At 31.5% G+C, this 21,922-nt stretch overlaps 1 protein-coding gene across 1 annotated transcript in view; it reads left to right on the top strand.

The window, feature by feature from the left end:
• Window positions 1–20,379, top strand: part of Tecrl (trans-2,3-enoyl-CoA reductase like) — a 69,785-nt gene extending 49,406 nt beyond the window's left edge. Inside the window, exons 6-12 of the mRNA XM_070013079.1 lie at window positions 1,928–2,033; window positions 2,695–2,767; window positions 4,083–4,126; window positions 12,919–12,976; window positions 17,593–17,678; window positions 19,087–19,132; window positions 19,943–20,379. Coding sequence (XP_069869180.1) covers window positions 1,928–2,033; window positions 2,695–2,767; window positions 4,083–4,126; window positions 12,919–12,976; window positions 17,593–17,678; window positions 19,087–19,132; window positions 19,943–20,070 — 541 coding nt within the window. The 3' untranslated portion in view covers window positions 20,071–20,379. The remainder of the gene's footprint in view (window positions 1–1,927; window positions 2,034–2,694; window positions 2,768–4,082; window positions 4,127–12,918; window positions 12,977–17,592; window positions 17,679–19,086; window positions 19,133–19,942) is intronic.
• The last annotated feature ends 1,543 nt before the right edge of the window (window positions 20,380–21,922 follow it).

The following is a 21,922-nucleotide window of genomic DNA, read 5'->3' on the forward strand; positions in this document are numbered from 1 at the left end:
TCTTCACACTTACTTGATAACTGATGATATTTTCAAATGCTATAATTGGGGGAAAATGTGTCAAATCCAAATTTCACTAACAGTTAATTTAACAATGGATAAAGAAAATCTTAATGTTTTATGTGATGTAAAATATAATTAAATAGAGAAAATATGGCTCTATAATGAAATCAACTTGCTGAATGAATAACAGGGGCTGTCTAATGTGACATTGTTTAAACAAGGCTCTAAATTTTTTGTATGTTTGTTTCTATACTTTTGTATTGTAATTTACAAAAAGCCAATGACAATGTAGATCCCAAGTTTCTTGTACAAGACTGTACTGTATTGTTGGGCTAAATTTTTATGCTTTTTAAATGTTTTTTTATTGTAAAAATAGTGTACAGAGGGGTTACAGTTACATGAGTAAGGTAATGAGTACATTTCCTATCGAGCATTGTTATCTCTTCCTCTCTTTTTCCCCTACCATTCCTTCTCTCTCAACCTCCCCAACTCTCCCACCCCTGAAGTTGTAAAATTCATTTTCAACCTAGTGTCTTGTACATCTCATTGTTACAATGGGTCAACCTGTATCCTTGTTTCAACATACTGTTATTTCTTTTCCCCTCCCCAAATTAGAAAAATGTATAGACAAGATGCAGAGCACTGAAATCAAATACAGTTAAAACAGGGTTATAATACAGTGTAAACAGGGTTATACTGTGGGGGAAGAACATACACGAGAAACAAAAACAATCACATAGTACATTGTGCTTTTTTTTTTTTTTTTTTTTTTTTACAAAATGGACAGCTCTATTACTTAGAAATGTTCAGAGAGCAACCACAACATCCTCTCATGTCAGGAACTGGGCTATGTACAAAGCTGATTCTGCACTCATCTAATTGTGTGTCATCACCTAATATTCAGAATTATTAGCATGCACATAGATAGATCGTGTATCTCAGTAACAGATATTTGCTTATATTTGTATGAATAAATAAAGAAAAATACTCTACTTTCTTAACTAGGTTAATGAGGTGTAGTATGTTTTATTTTTATTAAATTCACAGTTGATCATATAAAAAATTACCCATTTTCTTAAAATAAATGACAGTTCAAAAATAAATCTAATGTCTTTGATTTATAATTTTGCATAGAGTGTGTGAAGAAACAATTTTGGGGGATTTTACTTTTTTAAAATAATAACGTAAGCATAAAGCTAAGTGGAAAGCATTATTATATACTGGAATATGTACTGTTGCACATCATATTTGACATCTACTTTTGAAATAGTAACTATATAAAAATGATGAGATGTTAAATTAGAACACCATAGAAACAAACACACCAACAAACAAAATGCTATATACATGTTAGATAGAAAAACACACAGAAAAACATCAAACAATTATAATAAAAACAAAATGCTGCATTATAATTGAAGGGAAAATGAAATTCAAGTTTTTTAATCTTAGCACTTTCTAAAGGATAACTGGATAATTAAAAAGGTATTGGTGCATTATAAAATGTCAAATGAATTCTAAGTAGGATTTGAGTATTTTTAAACTTGTAAAATGTCTGTTTCCTTTTTAACACATTGATGTGCACACATTTGAAATTATATTTATGATTATTCCTTGGGCAGATGTGAACATAATTATGATTGGTATTATAAAATATTTCTAGTTTAATTAGGAGTTAATCTGGAGGCTCATAACAGTTAACTTTCATTACTAAATAAATTCTGGAAATTTCTAGAATGAAATGTTCAAATGAAAAGAAGTATGCTTGATTAACCTAAATAACACTTCCTAACTAACTGAACATTTTGGCCAACTAATAAAAATTTAAAAGTTTATGAAAATGTTGACCCATATTTAAGGAAAGAATTAATGTCTATTTGTGTTTCTGTTATGTTCTTTTTGTTTGTTTGTTTGTTTCTTCCAGTTTGGCTTGCTTCTGCCATTGTATTCACTACATACGATTTCTTTTGGAAACTTTATTTGTTCACAAAGTTTCTACAGGATATACACCTTTGAAAAACTTAATGAAGGTAAGTGTTAATATGTTTCACATTTTAACTATTCTTGAAAATTTTTGCTTCTGAATTTTTTTGTAAAATGTTCAGTCGTGTATTTTCTTTGTAAGACTAAGGTTTTGTGACTAATGCTGTTGCTGTATATTAAGTATTTTGTAAATGACAGCTGTGGGTGATCTTTTTTATTTGTGTTCCCAGTTAGGTGAATAGGAAATTAATCATTATTGTATGTCATGGTTATTTATAGTAGATAGTCCAGAAAAATACCAAGATGTGAAATTTTATCACCATATAAAAATAAGAGTTGTGTATTAAACCCAACTATTCCCAAATTGAAGATAGTTTATTTTCTTATTAAAGCAAAATAGAATAGTACAAATGTTTAAATGTTTTATCCTTTATTCATTTATTAAAAATATTTTGTGAAAAGATTAGACCATATTTTCAAAGGAAAAATTGTTGCATTCTTTTAAACTATGAAGGTTAAACTTAACATGTCACAAAATCTCAAAGGTTAATGAAATACATAAAAATGGACATATTTTATTAGAGATAAAATTCCATTGTCTTGTGTGAAGACACATTTATTATTAAATACTGCAGTATATAAATTTAAAATCATAAAATATAAGTAATTGTTTTAATAATTATTGTTTTGCTTTGTTTTAAATTTTAGGGTTGTGCCTTTTATTGGATATTCACTTCTTGGATTGCCTACTACATTAATCACCCACAATATACACCACCATGTAGGTGAAATTCCTTCTTGACTAACCCCACACTAAATTACCAATATCTAAGCTCTGATATGAATCTCATTGAGAACAAAAGCAGTAGGATATACTTAGAAGTTTCATTAAAATTGTCAAGTTTAAACTGTTCCTGTATCACAATTCATCCAAATGAAAGACCTGAAAGACTAAATTGCTGACTTCAAGTTTTTGTTTTTGTTTTTGTTTTTTTACTTCAAGTTTTTTACTCACTAAACAATCTTGAGTCAAATTAACTGATGATACAATACTATGAAATTTGACACTAGGAAAGGTGAAGATTGGAAAGGAAAATTTTCATATAGTTATACAATTATTTACTATTAATTAGCAAATGTTTAAAATTAATATAATCATTATTTTAAATATTATTCATTATGGAAAAATAAAGCATTTGTTTCTCCAACACATTGTTTTCTACTTTTAACTTAATTAAGTAATTACTTGACTCAAATCAGCAGCAATTTTGAGAAAAGCTCAGTGAGTCAAGATCAAATCCTAGTTCATATTATTGTTGTGACTGAGCAATTCCATTTTCTTATCTAGAATTAATTTTTCTCTTCTCATACCACAGCCCAAGTACACAAGAGGAATCAAATCATTAAATTCTTTTCCATTTAAATGACAATAATTGATTTTAACTAATTCATCATAAGACATGCTTATAAAACCTTTATACATAGATATGTTATTTCATATACGTTTAATGAGAGGAGCTGTGGAAAGGTTACCCTCTCACATGAAATACAAAGTAATAAAAGCATATTTTCTTAATGTATAAATCAGTGGTTAAAAAACATTTGCAGAAAAGTATAAATTTTCAGGCAACTTCCAGGGATTATGTTTATAATTCTATTAACTTTGGAGGTAGAGATAAAAGAGCTGAAGTTCAAGGCTACACCAAATAAAGTCAGTGGTACTCCACCTGAAGGAAAAAGTTGGTAGGTCATGCTTATAATCTCAGCTACAAAAAAATTAAGGTCCAGAATCAACACCATTATTTCTTAGAAAAATGTTAAGTATCTGTGTACACTTTTCCAAGACTATATAACCAGTTCTATAGAATTTAAAACAGCATAGAATTTAAAGCAGCCACCTAAAGACACTTTGGTCATGGTAGAGAAGATGTACTATGCACAGCACCATTGGTTAGAGATAGTTATATACAATAATAGTTGGTTAGAGAGTAGTTATATCCAATAATACTTGGAAATAAGTCTGTGTATTTTTGCAGAGTGTGACTCAGAAAAATAAAGTTTTTTTTCCCATAATGTCTTCTTTTCCTATTGCTTAGCATTTGGAACCAGGCAAATCACAGTGTCTGCTATCAATTTTCTGGTAGGTATCACATGTCTATTTGATACTTCTTCAACTTTGTTTTTGGTAAGCTTACAACATGCATTGTATATGAAGAATTTCTATGTGATGAATGTAATCTATTTGATATGATAGATGTGAAAATATATGCAATGGAGCAAGTCAAATAACTCTGTAATCTAGTCATTAGCATTCTAAATCTTTCAAGAATTAAAAGTATAGCAAATATTTGGGGGAAAACCACATTCACAGTCACTTCTTCCTCCTGTTATCTCCACATTTACCAACTTACAAACCTCTAGGAGTAAAAAAAAATACGAATTTGAATGTAAATATCCAAAATTCTTTCAAAAAGAATGTTGAATTTATCTAATTCAATATGAACACAAAGGTTTTCTTTTTTCTTTTTTTCTTTTTCTTTCTTTTTTCTTTCTTGCTCTCATTTATTTGTTCATTCATTTGTTTGTTCCTTCCTTCCTTCCTTTCTTTTTTTCTCTTCTCTACTTTATTTCTTCTGGGGATTTTATCCAAGATATCAGCTATTTTCAGATTGTTCTCAATCTGATTCTTCACAACATTCTATAAGCCAGCATGAATTTTCATTGAATTTTATACAAGTCAATGTGGTTACACTATATAGTTTGAAATGCTTTATTTTATTAGGTACATAATTATTTCACTTTAATACACAGTATACCCACATGAATTCATCCTCCATTGTTAAAATTCTTCTCTCATTACTGTTCTTAATAGATAAGATAAAAAAAAGAAAAGTTTATTGTTTCAGGATAGGTAGGTAGTGTTGAGAATATGAAAAAAAAGTAAAAGTGAAAATAATGAATATGATTTCATTCCATAGCAAGTAGAAAATCACAGATCAGATGAGAGATGCTATGCTTTTCCTAAAAACAAAAACAATGATGACAAATACAAGAAGCCTACCAGACCTGGTATTTCTTAATAACTACCATATGTATGCAAATGAGATTTAATATTTTACAAATAATGTTTCTAATTTATATACATTTTAGTAACTGGATGACATTAAAGGATTAATAACTGATGATCTAATAAAATATGCAGAGATCATCTAGTCCAGGAGACTTTCCTATATTTCAGGATTCCATGTATAAGGAAAATTCACAAAGTCATTCATGTTAATTGAACGCATTCAGGATAATTGAGAACCTGTGGGTATGAATTCTTAATGTATAGATAGAAATTGTTAGAAAAGAATAAACAACATATTTTACACCCAAAAAATTTTCTCCTTTTTTTTGGCAAATTCTTTATTGTGATTAAGTGATTACATAATTTCACAAATTTTACAGTATTGTGGGATAGGGATGATCAGTTAAAGTCACAAACACATTCTAACTTTCATGGGGCAAATTGTCTATTGTAGTCTATAAAGTTCATGAGTTCTATGAGTTTTGACAATAGTTATTTCTTCCACATTGGGTGATGTGTACATTCCTTTCTTTTTGCGTAGTGTCGGCTATTCCCTCTTTCCCATTGCTGCCATTGAGTTGCTTGGTTCATTTTATATTAAAAGTTTAACAGCATACAGTGAATTCAATTGCAAGAGAAAAAGAATGAGAGATAAAATGATTGGTATTGAATAATTCACTATTTTGTTTGCGGGGAGGGTCCAGTCATGGGGCCTGAACTCTGGGCCTGGGCGCTGTGCCTCAGCTCTTCAGCTCAAGGCTAGCACTCTACCACTTGGACCACAGCGCCACTTCCGGCTTTTTTCTTTTTGCTGATGTGGTGCTGAGGAATCAAATCCAGGGCCTCATGCATGCAAGGCAAGCACTCTACCACTGAGCCACCTTCCCAGCCCCTGAATAATTCACTATTAAACCAAAATTGTATCTCAATTGAAAATTACTAATTTCTGCTCACATTTTATACTTGCCCAAGTTCTGGTTCCTATTTATTGATCTTGTCACTTCTTTAACAAATGAAAAAATACATTACTCATTTAAAGTTGATCAAGCTTCTGTTGTTATGAAGAATTAGCTTATCATCTGGCAAGAAAATGACATATTAGAATTACATAGAGTGCTATTTTGATGGTAGTTGATTCTTGATTAGTCAGGTGTAGCTTTTATTTTTTGATCTATTAACAATTATAATTTTCTCTTTGGCTCCCTGTGATTTATTTTACTGCCATGTAGAATTATCTGATATTTTATGCAAAATATATTGTAAATGAAACAAAATCTATGCACATAATGGAAACCAAAATATGGCAACTAATTTATTCTTGGATATTATTTGACTTCAATGAGTTGTGCCAAATTAAAGTTATATTGTAAAGATATTTTCTCTGTACTTTGTTTAATATTTTCTGACTTTTTGATCATTCTAGTATATCCAGGATTCAGAAATTTACAGGGAAAAATAAACAGATAAAAATACAGAAAAATTAATAGAGAATAGAATATTAATGTTTAAAAGCTTTAGGTGCAAATTTGTTCTACTCTTGTCAAAATAGTAGATAAAGACTATTTTCTTTTTTATTTTTAATTTTAATTTATGATCAAGGTGATATACAGAGGGGTTAAAGTTACATAAGTAAGGTAATAAGTATGTTTCTTGTCGAACTTGTTACTCCCTCATTTTATCCCTCATTCTAAATCCCACCCCCAAGTTGTACAGATCATTTCCAACATCTAACCTTGTGAATATCACTGTTGCGTAGGTTCCCCTTTGTCCTTTGACTAACCATTTTCTTGTTCCCCTTCACTCCCCTAATTCAAATAAATTTATACACAATACACAGGGTACAAAAATTGAACGCACTGACAACATGAGATAAACCATAGGGGGGAAAAATCACAAAAGAAAAAAAATATATAGTACATTAAGAACAACCACAAAGAAAAGCCTCGTGTCCATGTCTAGTGGTTCACTTTGATTAGCATCATCTTAAATGGCCATATAGGTACATAGCTATTGAGCTATTTGTCTCATCTGCTAAGATTATCCTAGGTGTATACTAATTATAACAAATAAAGGAAACTATGGACCTATGGAGACTATTTTCATTTCTTCATACTTTAACCGTTTTCATTCTCACAATCTAATCCTAGTTACAAATAAAATTACTATACTCAAAGTTGTCAATGGGTTATGTTTTATGTAAGTAAAAATCCCTATATTCATTACCAATGTTTCCTCTCCACTTTATGTTCACATTGTAGAAAGCAATTATGTCTTTCCAGTTAGCTCAATAAGTATTTTTTAAATATTTGTTTCCATTTTCTCTTTTACTCTGCTCAGCAACTTACCAAATTAAACATGTAGCTATTAACATTTAAGGTAAGTATTTAAAGTCCTGAAAATCACTTTGCCCATTTTTGTCTTTACTGTTGCCATTCATTTCAGGGATTTTATTTTTAGAAAAATCAAATATTCCTGGAGAAGAAAAAATATGTGAGTCTCAAGTAGGCACGCCTTGTCTTGTATGATTTGGGTGAAAGGAGCCTTAGGCATAGAAGAGGTAATTTTTGATTAGTAAAGAGTCCAATGGGAAGAATATATTAACGGCTTTAATAGATGTAGCATGTGGAGCCTTGCAATAAGAACCACAGAAAAGCCAGGAAACTGCTTTTGAAAAGAGTGATGCTTATGAATGAGGTAAATCAAGGACAAATAGTAAGCTACAGTGAAGAGCCTTAGTTTCCAGCACTTTGTTCTGGCTGGGTTATGAAGAATAACATTACTTTCCTACTTATGTCGACTCATTGTAAAGATTAACAGGTATTAACAGGTATTATACTGTGAGGGAAGAACTTACAAAAGAAACAAAAAATCACATATTACATTATAAATATGTTAAAAACAATAGCAAGAAAGAAAAAAAACTACTTGTGTGCCTATCTTGGAGCTGATTTTGCTTAACATCATCTTATATGTTCATATGTTTATAGCTTTTGACCTTTTCTGTTTGTCCTAGATGTATTGCGAATAAGGGAAAGCATGGGACTTATGTTTCTTTGGGCCTGGCTTACTTCACTTAATATAATTTTTTCCAAGTGTTTCCATTTCCTAACAAATGGGGTGATGTTGTTCTTTCTGATGGAGAAAGAATTCCATTGTATATATACCACATTTTCTTGATCCATTCATCTACTGATTCTGGTGCCCTGCATCTTGTATATACATTTTTATAATTTGGGGAGGGGACGGGAAATAACAAAATGCTGAAATAAGGATACAGGATGACCCATTATAACAATGAGATGTACAAGACGCTATGTTGAAAACTAACTTTATAACTTCAGGGGAGGGAGGGAGGAGTTGGGAAGGTGAAGAGGGAAGAGATGGTAGGGGAAAAACAAAGAAGGGAGGCAACAATGCTCAATAGAAAATATGCTCATTACCTTACTCATATAATTATAACCCCTCTGTACAGTATTTTTACAATAAAAAAGCATATAAAAATTTACAGGTATTTTCCATTGCAGAATTAAAACAAATGCTCTGTAGGATGTCCTCATTTGCCCTTTACATTCAACTCAGCCCTCCAAATCACCTCTAATAATAATAGCAAACACAGAAATCAAGCTTCCTACCTACCTATGCTTGATATTTTGTCCAGCAAAATTTTCTCTAGAAACTAAACTTGTAAATTTCATTATGTTAGCTTAATATATGTTTTAATATAATTTATGGTTTTCACTTGAAACATGCTGATAGGAATAGTAATAATTCAAATTAAAATCAGAAGATAGAACAGTTTTATACAAATTCTAAAATAAAATACTGTAGTTTGTCATTTATGACTTAATGTGGAATCTATCACAGCACAATTTATTCAATAAAAGATCTTATTTTATAAGTTTACCAAATACATTTACAAATATAATTACATTATAATGTATTTTTATCACACACAAAATAAATGTAATCTCTGAAGTTTTATTTTAGGTTTTGTCACTATTTTCAAAAGTTAATTTGTACCTATTAATAAATATTTTACTATCCTGATTATTCTATTATATTTCAATTTTCTTCAACAGAAAATATGTGGAGGTTTATTAACATACAATATGCGTTATAACAAATGAGATTTATTCATCTGAATAAATGTTGGCTTATCCTATCAAATCATATTCTACACTATGAATACATATCAGATACTGTAATTAAAACAAATTCACAAATCAAAAAATAATTTCAAATATAAGAAAATATGAAACATAATTTATGATTATTGTTGCCATTGGCACTATCATTTTTGTTACAAAGAAATTAAAAATAGGTGATCCTTCAATCAAAACAAAGAATGAAATATTTGGTAGATTATTTATCTTAATTTAATGAATGAAATGACTATTATCAATTAATGCAATGAAAAAAGATATTGCATACAGATTTACATAATGATAAAAAGCAATGGGAAGATATCTTATGCTCTGAAATTTCCAGAATTAATATCATGAAAATGGCTCTTTCCCCAAAAGCAATCTATAGATTCAGTGCAATGCATATCAAACCCACAATGTCATCACAGAAACAGAAAAACCAATCCAAAATTCATGTGGAATTATAAAAGACCGTGAGTAACATAAATAATCTCAAGATAACATGTAATGCCAGATGTATCCCAAGGTCAAAGTTCAAATTACACTCCAGGGGGAAAATAATGAGAAGAGGTCATTTTAACTATTACTTAAACAGCCATTAGAAACCCATAGACCTGAAGAACAAAGAGTAGAAAGAAAGCCTAGGAATAAAACACCACAGATATCAGATTTTTGACCAATGACCTCAAAATATACAGAAACATTTGGGGAAAAAAAGACAACCTATTTGTCCAATGATATTAGCAAAACTAGTTATTTTCTTATAAGAGACTAGAAATGTGACTTCTATCTTTCACCTTATATCAAATTGAACTCCAAGTATATCAAAGAACTTGAAGTAATACCTGAAACTTTAAATATAATACACGACACATAAGGGAAACCTTGGGAGTTACATAGTTAACTTTTTTTTTTTTTTACTTCTGAATTTCCCCAAGAGGAAAAAAGAAGAGTAGTCAAGTAGAACTACCGCAAACTGTCTGTACAACAATAAAACAATCTCCAGAACCAAGACATAACTCAAAGAGTATAAAGATAGCTCAAATAATTAAACTTCAAATGAGCAAATAACCCAGTTAAGAAACAGAGCAAACAGTTCTCAGAAAAAGAAATCCAAAATGGCTGATAGGAACATGAAAAAATGACCAAGATGCTTAGCTATAATGGAAATAAGAATTAAAATACACTAAGATGGCATTGCAAAAAATAGCCAGAATGGAAATCATCAAGAAAACAAAAACAAATGTTTTCATTGATGCCATACACTCCTGGTGTGAATGTAAATTAGTGTAAAAACTAGGGATATCATTAGGAAGGTTCTTCAAATACCAGAAATAATGGTATATTTTTACTCCTATATTATGGATGCTAGATTCAAAGGGCATACATATTCATGGACCCATATACACACAATGAGAGAGAGAGAGAGAGAGAGAGAGAGAGAGAGAGAGAGAGAGAGAGAGAGAGAGAGAGAGAGAGAGAGAGAGATTGAGAGCACAGTAAGTTTGGGACTGTTTATAGGGATGAAGAGAATGGGAGCGGGAAAAAGAATGATGGAGTATAAAGGATTTCAAGATAAATTTCAAGTATATATACAGATGGCATAAAGAACCATAATGAAAGGTATGACTAGTAGGGTTGTAAGGATAGGGAAAGATAAAGCAGTTAAAAGAGGTATTATTATAAACATATATGTACATCTGAAATCCCTTGTTATAATTAGTGCTCACTGATAAATGAAGAATGGTAGGAAAGTGATAGAGGTTCTGCAGCGGGCTGAGTTCCAGCAGAAGAGAGGAGGGATAATAGTGGGGATAAATAAAGATGAACATGCTTGAAGTATTTTATTCATATGAATGCAAACAGAATAATAAAAATTGTTGAATACATATATATGTATGTCATACATATATATGTATGTATGTCATATTGTGATCATGGGGCCTGAACTCTGGGCCTGGGCACTGTCCCTCGGCAATTCCGCCTTTTTCTGCTTATGTGATACTGAGGAATCGAACCCAGGACCTCATGCATGCAAGGCAAGCACTCTATCACTGAGCCACCTTCCCAGCCCCTGCTGAATATATTAAAAGAAAAAGCATGTTGACTTTGATTGGGATTCATTGTATAAATGTATGAAAATACCAAAATGAAACAAAATTTGCCCAATGAAGGTTAATAAATATCCAAAATTCAACTTTGCCCTTTTTGTGAAAATTTAGGATATAAAATACCTCCAACTACAATATGTGATTTTTGGTATGAAATTTGTAATTACATTGTTTCCTGGCTCTTCAAATAAAAATTGAACATTAAATGAATTAATCCCCTGAAGATGACTGGTTCAATGGCATTTTTATGTAACAGAATAGGTGTTAAATCATTTTCTATAACAGAAAAGACAATAAATCTTTTTATATAATAGAAAAGGTGATAAATCCCTTTCAGTCTGTTTCTTTCCTATTTGAATATATCAAAATATATGCTGTTATTCACTAGTTTAAGTCATTCAGAAATTCAAGCATATAGAACGTACTATATCTGAACAAATGCACACAGAAATAATTGAAAGGAAAATAATGGAATTGCATATGTTTTAAAAGACTATTTGGAAATTGTTTCAATAATATGCTCCACTTGGGGATTTATTGTAGATAAAAGTTAAGTCTAAGCAATAATGATTGTTGAATGTCATAATCTTTTATCCATAACAGTCCTTATGTGAGGAACCAATGTGTTGTCAGGTAAGGTAAGCATTGCAAACAATGTGACTCTTCACTTTAGATAGTGCACATTCAGAATTGGGGACAGAAGTAGGTAGCAGGCCCAGGAGTAGGTAGCAAGCCCTTGATCTTGGTGAATCATAATGCCCTATGAAAGGGATTACTGGTAAAACATATATAATGAAGAGATCCCACGAAAATATCTTTCAGATGTCTGTGTCATTACATCAAACTCTAATTATATACAAGAATAGCCTTCTCTCTGTCTCTTTCTGTCTCTCTCTCCTTTCCTTTTTGTCTCCTTTATCTCTCCTCTTGCTGCCTTTCTCCTTCCTACTTTATTTCTTCCTTTGTTTTTTGATCCCTTTTCTTCTTTTTTTTCCAGTGTTTATGATGCTTCCATGGCCTCAGGCCTAACAGAGACATGCACCCCAATCATTTTGTTTTATACTTATTTTTGGAATTAAGTCTGCTTAAATTTTTCCCAGGATGGCTTTGAATTTATTGTGTTCCCACTTCCCCTTCCTGAGAAGCTGAAATTACAGGAATGCACTAGTTTGTCTGGCTAGCACCTTCTAATTAATGAGGCATATTGAATTAGTTATCAAAGAGAGCCAAAAAATATCTTCGTAATTTGTAACCTACCATGATTAGTAATATTGGATTTAATATGCCCACATACAGCTTGTCATAAAATTTCTTCTTACAGTTATTATATATCATAATATATATAATATGTATATAATCATATACATGTATATATGTATATTTGTAGATACATATATTATATTAATATATACATATAATAGTATATAAATATATACATATAATAATACATATATAATATAAGAATATAATATACACATATAACATATGTATATTTACATATATATAATCTCTCCATTTAATATCTTGAATTGGGTTCATATTTGTTTACAATATATTTAAATAAGAACAGAAATTTCACACTGAAAACATTTAATATATTTTACAGATTTGTGAAGCTGGGAATCATTTCATCAATGTGATGTTAGCTCATCCAAATCACACAGGTTAGTTTCTTTTCCTTTTTATTCTCAGATTGAAGTTGTTAATAATTATTTTATGAAGCTATACAACTTTTAGTAATTGTTGGAATGAGGAAAGAAACATTTTTTAGTTTTGTTCCTGTTTTGTTTTTTTCTTTTCTTTTCTTTTATTGTTGGTCGTGGAGCTTGGACTCTGGGCTTGGGCGCTGTCCCTGTGCTCTTCAGCTCAAGGCCAGTGCCACAGAGCCACTTCCGGTTGTCTACTGGTTTTATTGGCGATAAGAGTCTTATGGAGTTTCCTGCCCAGGCTGGCTTTGAACCATGATCCTCAGATCTTAGCCTCTTGAGTAACTAGGATTACAGGCTTGAGCCACCGGTGCCCAGCTTGTTCCTATTTTCTATATTTGAATCAAATGCATTACATAGTACTTCCTTTAAAATGAAATGCACTTGGATATCACCATGCCATCCATGCAAATATTAGGCAAAACTCCTGTTTTTGATATCTGAAATTAGGTAAGTTGAGTAACATAAAATTGACAATAAAGCAATGTATTGCTTAATTATCTCTATAAAATGTGCTAATTATGTAATTTACTGACTCAAAGACTTCTGACAGTTTAGGTCAGTTTGGGAATTCCAATAACTTACTGTACATAATGAAAGATTGCAAACTTCAAATAGATATGGTCAACATTGGGTCTTCTTGTACAGTTCTAATGAGCATGTGAATATGATTAATGTACATTATATTTGTTAGGAAATGGAAAGACTTGGAAAAAATCACATTAAATGAAGTAAGCCAGACCCAAAGAAACATAGGTCCCATGGTTTCCCCTATTTGCAATATCTAGAATACATATAAGACAATCTTATCAGATGAGCAGAAAAATCTCAAAAGTTATGCACATATGACCATACAAGGTGATGCCAAGAGATATGGATACAAGAGGTTTTTCTTTGTTATTTTTAAGTGATATTTTTGTATGTTCTTCTCCCTATGGCATATTCCTTGTTGTCCCTGTATTTGATTTTGATAGACCTTTGTGAATTTTTTATGGTAAAGATACTATACAGAGGGGTGACAGTTACAAGAATAAGGTAATGATTATATTTCTTATCAAGCATTGTTACCCCATCCTTTGTTTTATAAATTTTTTCTTTCTTATCTTTATGTAGCTGTACAAAGGAGATGCCATTTGACAAAGCAGTTTATAAATAGAATGTATCTTGATCGATGTCACCTTTTCAACATTCTCACCAATCACTTTCCTTCGCATCGCTTAGCTCAGTGTTCTTAATCTTTTTTTTTCTGGGTACTTTATTTTAGTTAATTTTATTTATTTTATTTTTTATTTGTGAAAATACTGTACAGTTACATGAGCAAGGTAATGAGTACATTTCTTATCGAGCATTGTTGCCTCCTCCTTTGTTTCCCCTTACCATCTCTTCCCATTCTTCCCATCTCCCCCCCTCCCCCGGCCGCCCAGCACCTTCCCTCCCCTCTCCTCCCAGGCTCCCCTATTTCTTTTCAAATGGAACAATATCATTATTTCTCAATTGTTTATTAACTCTTCCATCAAATACGCAATTGATACATATATTTCATGTCCACTTACATATTAATGTTCATTCTGGCAATCCTGTTTGTTCTTTCTCCTATGCCTATCATTCCAAGTATTTGTAGCACTGTATGAATATATTCAACTATAGGATGCCTACCTATTATGATAATTCCTAACTCACCACAGACATGTTTGTGAGTGATATACCTGGAATTCACCAGTCATTCATTTTGCCAACTTATGGTGCAAATGATTTTTCATGAATGCAGATTATACTGATCTCCAACTTGCATCCTTGAAATGCAAGATGGAGAAAAGTATTACAATGATAGTAAAGAAATGACTTTATAAAGAGGAAAAAATCATGTTTGCATTCAAAGATTAACAGTAACAATAAATGTCTGCAAAGAAAGAACAGAACATTCTAAAGAGAGGTTGAACAACCCGGATTGTCCTGAACTGAGTCATCAATTTAAAATACTGATCCAAGAGAAGTTTTAAATTAAAACAAAAAGGGACTGTAGTGTTGGCATAGGTTGCTCTCTCTTCAATAAGCAGTAATCAGAGAGCCAGGATGACAAGTGAGATCTTTCTTCAAGCAATACTACTTAAAGCAGTCAGTCTATCAATATAATTAGGGATGAAGCCTGATTATATAAGATTTTAATGCAATGAATACTCTATTTTTTCATTTAACAGATTTTGTATTAAAACTATATTTTGAAAAAATATCATGATGGATGGTACTATTTAGTAATACACAATAAACTTGTATGATAGTACAATGAAAATAATCAACCTACTTTTTATACATATATGTCTCTTTACATATAACATAGTCAGTATTTAACCTGAAAAATACATGTACAAAAATGTGAATTACAGGGGCTAGGAAGGTGGCTCAGTGGTAGAGCACTTGCCTTGCATGCCAGAGCCCTGGGTTCGATTCCTCTGCACCACATAAGCAAAAACAAAAAAGCTGGAAGTGACGCTGTGGCTCAAGTGGTAGAGCACTAGCCTTGAGCTGAAGAGCTGAGGGACAGCGCCCAGCCCCAGATTTCAGACCCCACGACCAGAACCAAAAAAAAAAAAATGTGAATTACACTTAACTTCATCCTATACAGGTTGATCCATTGTAATAATGAGATGTACAAGACACTATGTTGAAATTCGAGATGGGGGAGGGAGGAGTTGGTAAGGTGCGGAGGGAAAGGATAGAAGGGGAAAAACAAAGGGGGGGGGAAATGTACTCATTATCTTACTCATGTAACTGTAACCCTTCTGTATAGTATCTGTACAATAAAAATATTTTAAAAAAGAAGCTAAAAAATGTGAATTTGTATACTTCTGATTTTTCCCCACTTCTAGGGATGAAAACCAGAATCTATGGAGTCATATCTCATACTGTCCTGTGTACTTATTCTATCTCTGAAAATCAGTAGCTTTAAATTGCATAGTTTTCTCAACTGTTTAGTCCTTTGAGTAATGTGTGAGCATTTTAATTAATAGATTAATAGCTTTAATTACCTAGATGTGCTGCAGTACTAGTAGCATTAAATTCCATACATATTTTTTCTTTCTTAAAGATGAGTATTGCAGAGATCTACAGAGTACTTGTATATGTTTTTTATGCTGATATTTCTACCCCAGTGACTTTTTATTATGATTTTTGTGTTGTAATTAAAAGAGTTTCAGTGCTTTGTTTTTCTGAGTATACCTAGTACAGTGAATAAAACAACAGTTTTGTAATTCATATTTATCTTTACAAATGTCACAGCTCAAAGTTCAACTGGAAATCATTGCTTATTTTCAAAAATGTTTCCTGAGGGGGGAAAACAAAAAATAGAAATTAAGTGACAATATGCTGGACATGATGAGAGCCGTAAATAATATTCCTGATTTTGTAGCAGACATAATTCATATGGCATTTCAGAATTAACTATATTGATTCAGTTTAATACTCTTATGACATATTTTTCAGACTCTTCTGATTTAAATAATATTCTTATAAAATTCGCTTTGGATTTTAACTACTTCAGTACTGTTTTGAAGTATTTAATAATCTTAATCAAACACATGCATTTTGATAGCAAAGAGGATTTTGAAGATACATGCAATTATCAAAACATATTTTGTACTTTTAGCATGAAACACAGCTATATCTAGAAATATATACAAAATAATCATATTTATTCTTTTATATAAATCTTAAGAAAATGATTACCTCCATGTATCTGAGGTGTTTTTTTTTAAATAAAATAGTCATGGAGGTGGTTAGACAATATGATGCAAGTCCAAAGCTTATAGCATGAAACCTATGTCTTTGGGGGTATAGTTTGCTTCACTTAATATCATATTTTCCAAGTATTTCCATTTGTTTATGAGTGGGACAATGTGATTCTTTGTGATGAAAGTATAGAATTCCATTGTGTGAGTGTGTGTGTGCATCACATTTATACATATGTATATAACATTTATGTACCATATTTTCATGCTCTATTTGTTCACTGAGGGGCATCTAGGTTGATTCTATATCTTAACCATGCTGCACTGAATCTGGTTGTGCTGGTAACTTTAGTGTGGCTGGTTTTTGATCAGTTCATAAAAGACAAGGTGTGGGATTGCTGAGTCATAAGGAAGCTCTATGTTTACTCATTTGAGCAACTTCCATACTGCTTTCCAGGGTTGCTGAATGAGTTTACATTCCTACCAATAGTAGGGAAAAATCTGTAAGAAAATGAGGGAAGAGTAACACTGTTGTAAAAGAAATGTATTCATTAACTCACTTGTGTAACTGTAAACCCTCTATACATTACCTTTGTAATAAACATTTGAAAATAATGAAAGGCATTACTGTTTGAATTTTCAAGTTTTAATAAATATGAGAATAAAGAAAAGCTCATAACATTTTAATAAATTTGAACATAAAAACGCTCAAAACATTTGAAAGTAGATTCCTTTGGAGTTTATAAATTAGATGGCCATAAATTTATGCTTACATATTATCTAGTGTGTAAAATAAGCATATAGTCAAACTTTCAATGTGTAACATCACTGATTATTTTTTTCTAAAAGGAAATAATGCTTGTTTCCCAAGTCCAAATTATAACCCTCTTACATGGATGTTTTTCCTGGTTTCATGTCCTAACTACACTTATGAGGTATGTCATATTTATCTGTAAAGTAGTATTTGATAATTTATTGTATATATATATATATGCTTTATATGTATCATATTTTAATATGTAATATATATATATGAAAGCCTTTGCTGGGTACCGCTAGCTCTTACCTGCAATTCTAGTCACCACAAGGTTGTAATCTGAGGATCACAGTTCAAAACCAGCCCATGCATGAAATATCTGTGAGACTCTTGTCTCCATCTTGTCTCCAATTATTCATAGCACTGTGGCTCAAGTGGTAAGAGTATACCAGCCATGAACAAAAAAGAGCTCAGGGACAGTGCCCAGGGCCAGAATGCAAGCCTTAGATCTGGCAAAAAAATAAATAAAAAATATGGAGATCTTCACTAAAATGCAAGATCAACAATATAAACTCAATTCCTATCAAAGACATGGATACAAATGTATTTTAGCCATAATTTTTACTGCAGGAAGGACAAATTGCTCATAAATACCTTGTCATAAAATATTTTGAAATGTTGCCTTTGTATGTGTGTATGTATGGTTGGAATTTATGACGCAGTTACTCAACCACACCTTCACCCATTTTTTTTTTGTTTTGTTGGTCGTGGGGCTTGAACCCTGGCCTTGGGTGCAGTCCCTCAGCTCTTCAGCTCAACTAGCTCTCTAACACTTGATCCACAGCACCACTGAGTGGTTTATTGGAGATAAAAGTCTCATGGCCTTTCCTCCCCTGGCTGGCTTTGAGCAGCTATCCTCAGATCTCAGCCTCCTGAGGAGCTAGGATTAAAGGCAAGAGCCACCAGCTCCTTTTTATACTAGTTATTCTGAAATAAGGTTTTGCTTTCTGACCCTGATTCCCTAACTGGACTTCTTTGTGTGTGTATGTGTACCTGTTTTGGGTACGAACTGAGAACCTGAGTCCTTTTGTGTAAGGGTAGCACTCTACCACTTAAGCCACAGATTACAAGCATGAGCCACCAGTTTCAGCTTAATCTTCCTATTTAATGTTGTGGCTATGATGGCACCTATTTGTCACCACACATAACTTTCTCTATTGAGATGGTATCTCCTAATTTTCTGCCTAGTTTTTCCTTAAACCAAGATCTACCCAATTTTAGCCTCTCCCAGAACTGGAGTGACAGGCACAATCACCATATCCAGCCATTGGTTTAGGAGAGGTCTTGTATATATACTTGAACTAGTCTGCAATTACTGCCTGGCCAATTTCAACCTCCCAGAAGCTTCCAGAACCCAAGTTATATTTATGAATTTCAATATTTATCAAAAGTTTTAATGCCATTCTTTGCCTTATATGATACAATTTCAAAATTTACTTTCATATGTAAACATTGTTTTTCTGGAAATTTCTTTCTACATATAGCTTTTCCAATGTGCATGCTTTAAAATTGTCTATTTTTCACAGATTGGATCATGGATTAGTTTTACAATAATGACTCAAACACTGCCAGGTAAGCTTTATTGACATTATAATCTTTAAGTGAAGATAGAAATTCATTTTTATGAGAAGTACTTTCTTGGAATAAGTTCCTATAAAGATAAAGTTAGAATGTTTGTAAAATTATTTTATGCTTTTATTTTTATCTTGATGTTGATTTTTACCAATATTAAAGTATTGAGATAATATTTACCATTTATTTCTGTATAATTATTGTCTAAATGCAACAAGGAAACATAAATCAAATATATTAAGAACTGAGATTTTGTTGGAAAGAAGTAATGGTATCCATGCACTTCAGTTTGGATTGCTTCTACATGTGCTCAGGCTGGGTATGTTGTGTTCCAATGAATCTAAAAGTTGGCCTAGGGAGAATTGAGAAGGTCTTCTTTAATACCAGTCATTTTCATAAAGAAATAGAAAGTTAAACTGCATGATTTCTCTGTATGTTCAGAGATACATTTCATTCATTGTTCTTTTGATAATAACTTTAAATCATTATGTGGTTTATTATATATGTCATGAAAATACCTGGGTAAGTCATATATATATGAAACACTGTGATTGTAAGCATTCATAAAAATTATTTATTTTTGTAATAGTGGGATATAAAAATGTAGAGTTTTATGTAAATTTTCCTATAGATGCTCTATGTTTATTCAAGCTATACTGTTTTAACGTATGATGATATCTTATGAATATGAAGAAATTGACAAGAAGCTATGTAACATATGAGAAATATTTGTTATATATATTCAATTTTAATTTATTGCATCCATCATATAAATTTAGAAGGGTAATTATTTCTCTTTTTCCCTTCTAGTTGGGATTTTTACACTCCTGATGAGTATCCAGATGTCTCTGTGGGCACAAAAAAAGCATAAGATTTACTTGAAGAAATTCAATTCATACGTGCATAGGAAATCAGCAATAATTCCATTTTTATTGTAAAAAAAATAAAAGGTGTTTTCTCAACATATCCAGAAACACAATATATGACTTTCCCAATCATAGAGTCAAGACTGGCTATAATGCTGTGGTAGTTCATGAACAACAATGTTCTTACTGAAAAAATTATACAATTGCATGATGGATCCAAATTTAACATAGTTAGTAATGAAAGTGAAGTTACAGTTAATCAATGAAAAATAATTTTGGGACTATCACAAGCACTGGAACTTTGAACAAATTTATGAACATTTTTGAAAGTTAAGATTTTTTAAATAGTACTAATATCAAATAATACCTTGATAATTAGTTCTTTCTCTATGGTCTAATACACTGAAGTGTTACATTTCTTGTATTATTAGTTAATTTCTTGTGAATTTTAGACATTAAAAGTGAATTTTTCATAAATACTCATGTATATTATTTATTCATCATCTACTTATGTCAAAATTCTGATATAACAATTCAGTTTTTATTTTGGCATCATTAAATGTTTTTAATTTGAAATATTTTGAAATGTGCATTTGTAAATGATTTGTTTATACTCATAAATTATACATACATAATTTATACATGTATAAATTTATATATTTATACCCATATATAAATTATTCATATGTTTTGAAATATATACATTTATAATATATATAATATGGCAAAATTATGCAGCTATTAGAATATAGAATATTTTAAATGTTTAGTTTTTGCAAACCAGTTGTTTTAAGTGTTTATGTGACCACATATATATACATTAAAGATGATGGACATTATAAAAATTAAAGTAAAATTTTGAAGGAAATTCTATATCAATTTTGAAGTTAGCACTGCTTATCAATCATTTCCAGTTGTCAGATTAAATACATGTGTTATAAAATATTGTCACTGAAGTTGTTAAATGAGACACAAATATGGCAAAATATTTTTGCAAAGTAAGCATGTTTTTACCAAGTAACCATCTGGTATTAAGATACATGTAGCCAACTATTCAAGAAAAGGAAGAACTATCCTTTAAAATCTTCATTATTTCTGGTTTCTGGTGGCTTAGGCCAGTAATTCAACTATTCTGGAAGTTGAGATCTGTGAAATTGTGGTTTGAAGCCAAATTCATTGGGAAAGTTTTTGAGAACTTGAACTCTGGACCTGGGCATTGTCCCTTTAGCTCAAGGCAAGTGCTCTAGCTCTATTGCTTGAGCCACAGTACCACTTCCAGTTTTCTAGTGGTTTATTGGAGATAAGAGACTCACAGTCTTTCCTGCAGGAGCTGGCTTTGAACCTTGATCCTCAGATCTCAGCCTCCTGAGTAGCTAGGATTACAGGCCATCGGCGCCTGGCAAATTACTTTTTTTTAAACCTTTTATATTTATTGCATATGTTTCTCATTTTAACCTTTACAATATCTTTTTTTTTAAAAAAATAAGTTTTTTTTATTGTGAGAATACTGTACAGAGGAGGGGTTACAGTTAGGAGAGCAAGATAATGAGTACATTTCATATCAAGCATTGTTGTCTCCTTTGTTTTTCCCCTCCCATCCCTTGCCTCCCATCTCCACAACTACACTCCCTCCCCCCAACCCGCCCGCCCGTCTAAATTGTAAAGTTCATTTTTCAACATAGCCTCTTGTACATCTCATTGTTGCAGTGGGTTGACCTGTATCCCTGTTTAAACAATTTGTTTTTTCCCTTCCACAAATTATACCAACATAAAATACAATGAAAACAGGGGTTATACCGTGAGAGAGGGACATACAAAGCAACAAACAAATCATTTAGTACCTTATAAATACTTTAGAAGCAATAGCAAGAAAGAAAAAAACACTTGTGCCCTTATCTTGGGGTTCATTTCCCTAACATCATCT

This window comes from Dipodomys merriami, unplaced genomic scaffold (genome assembly GCF_024711535.1).
Source record: "Dipodomys merriami isolate MVZ:Mamm:240054 unplaced genomic scaffold, mDipMer1.0.p SCAF_9, whole genome shotgun sequence".
Classification (NCBI taxonomy): domain Eukaryota; kingdom Metazoa; phylum Chordata; class Mammalia; order Rodentia; family Heteromyidae; genus Dipodomys; species Dipodomys merriami.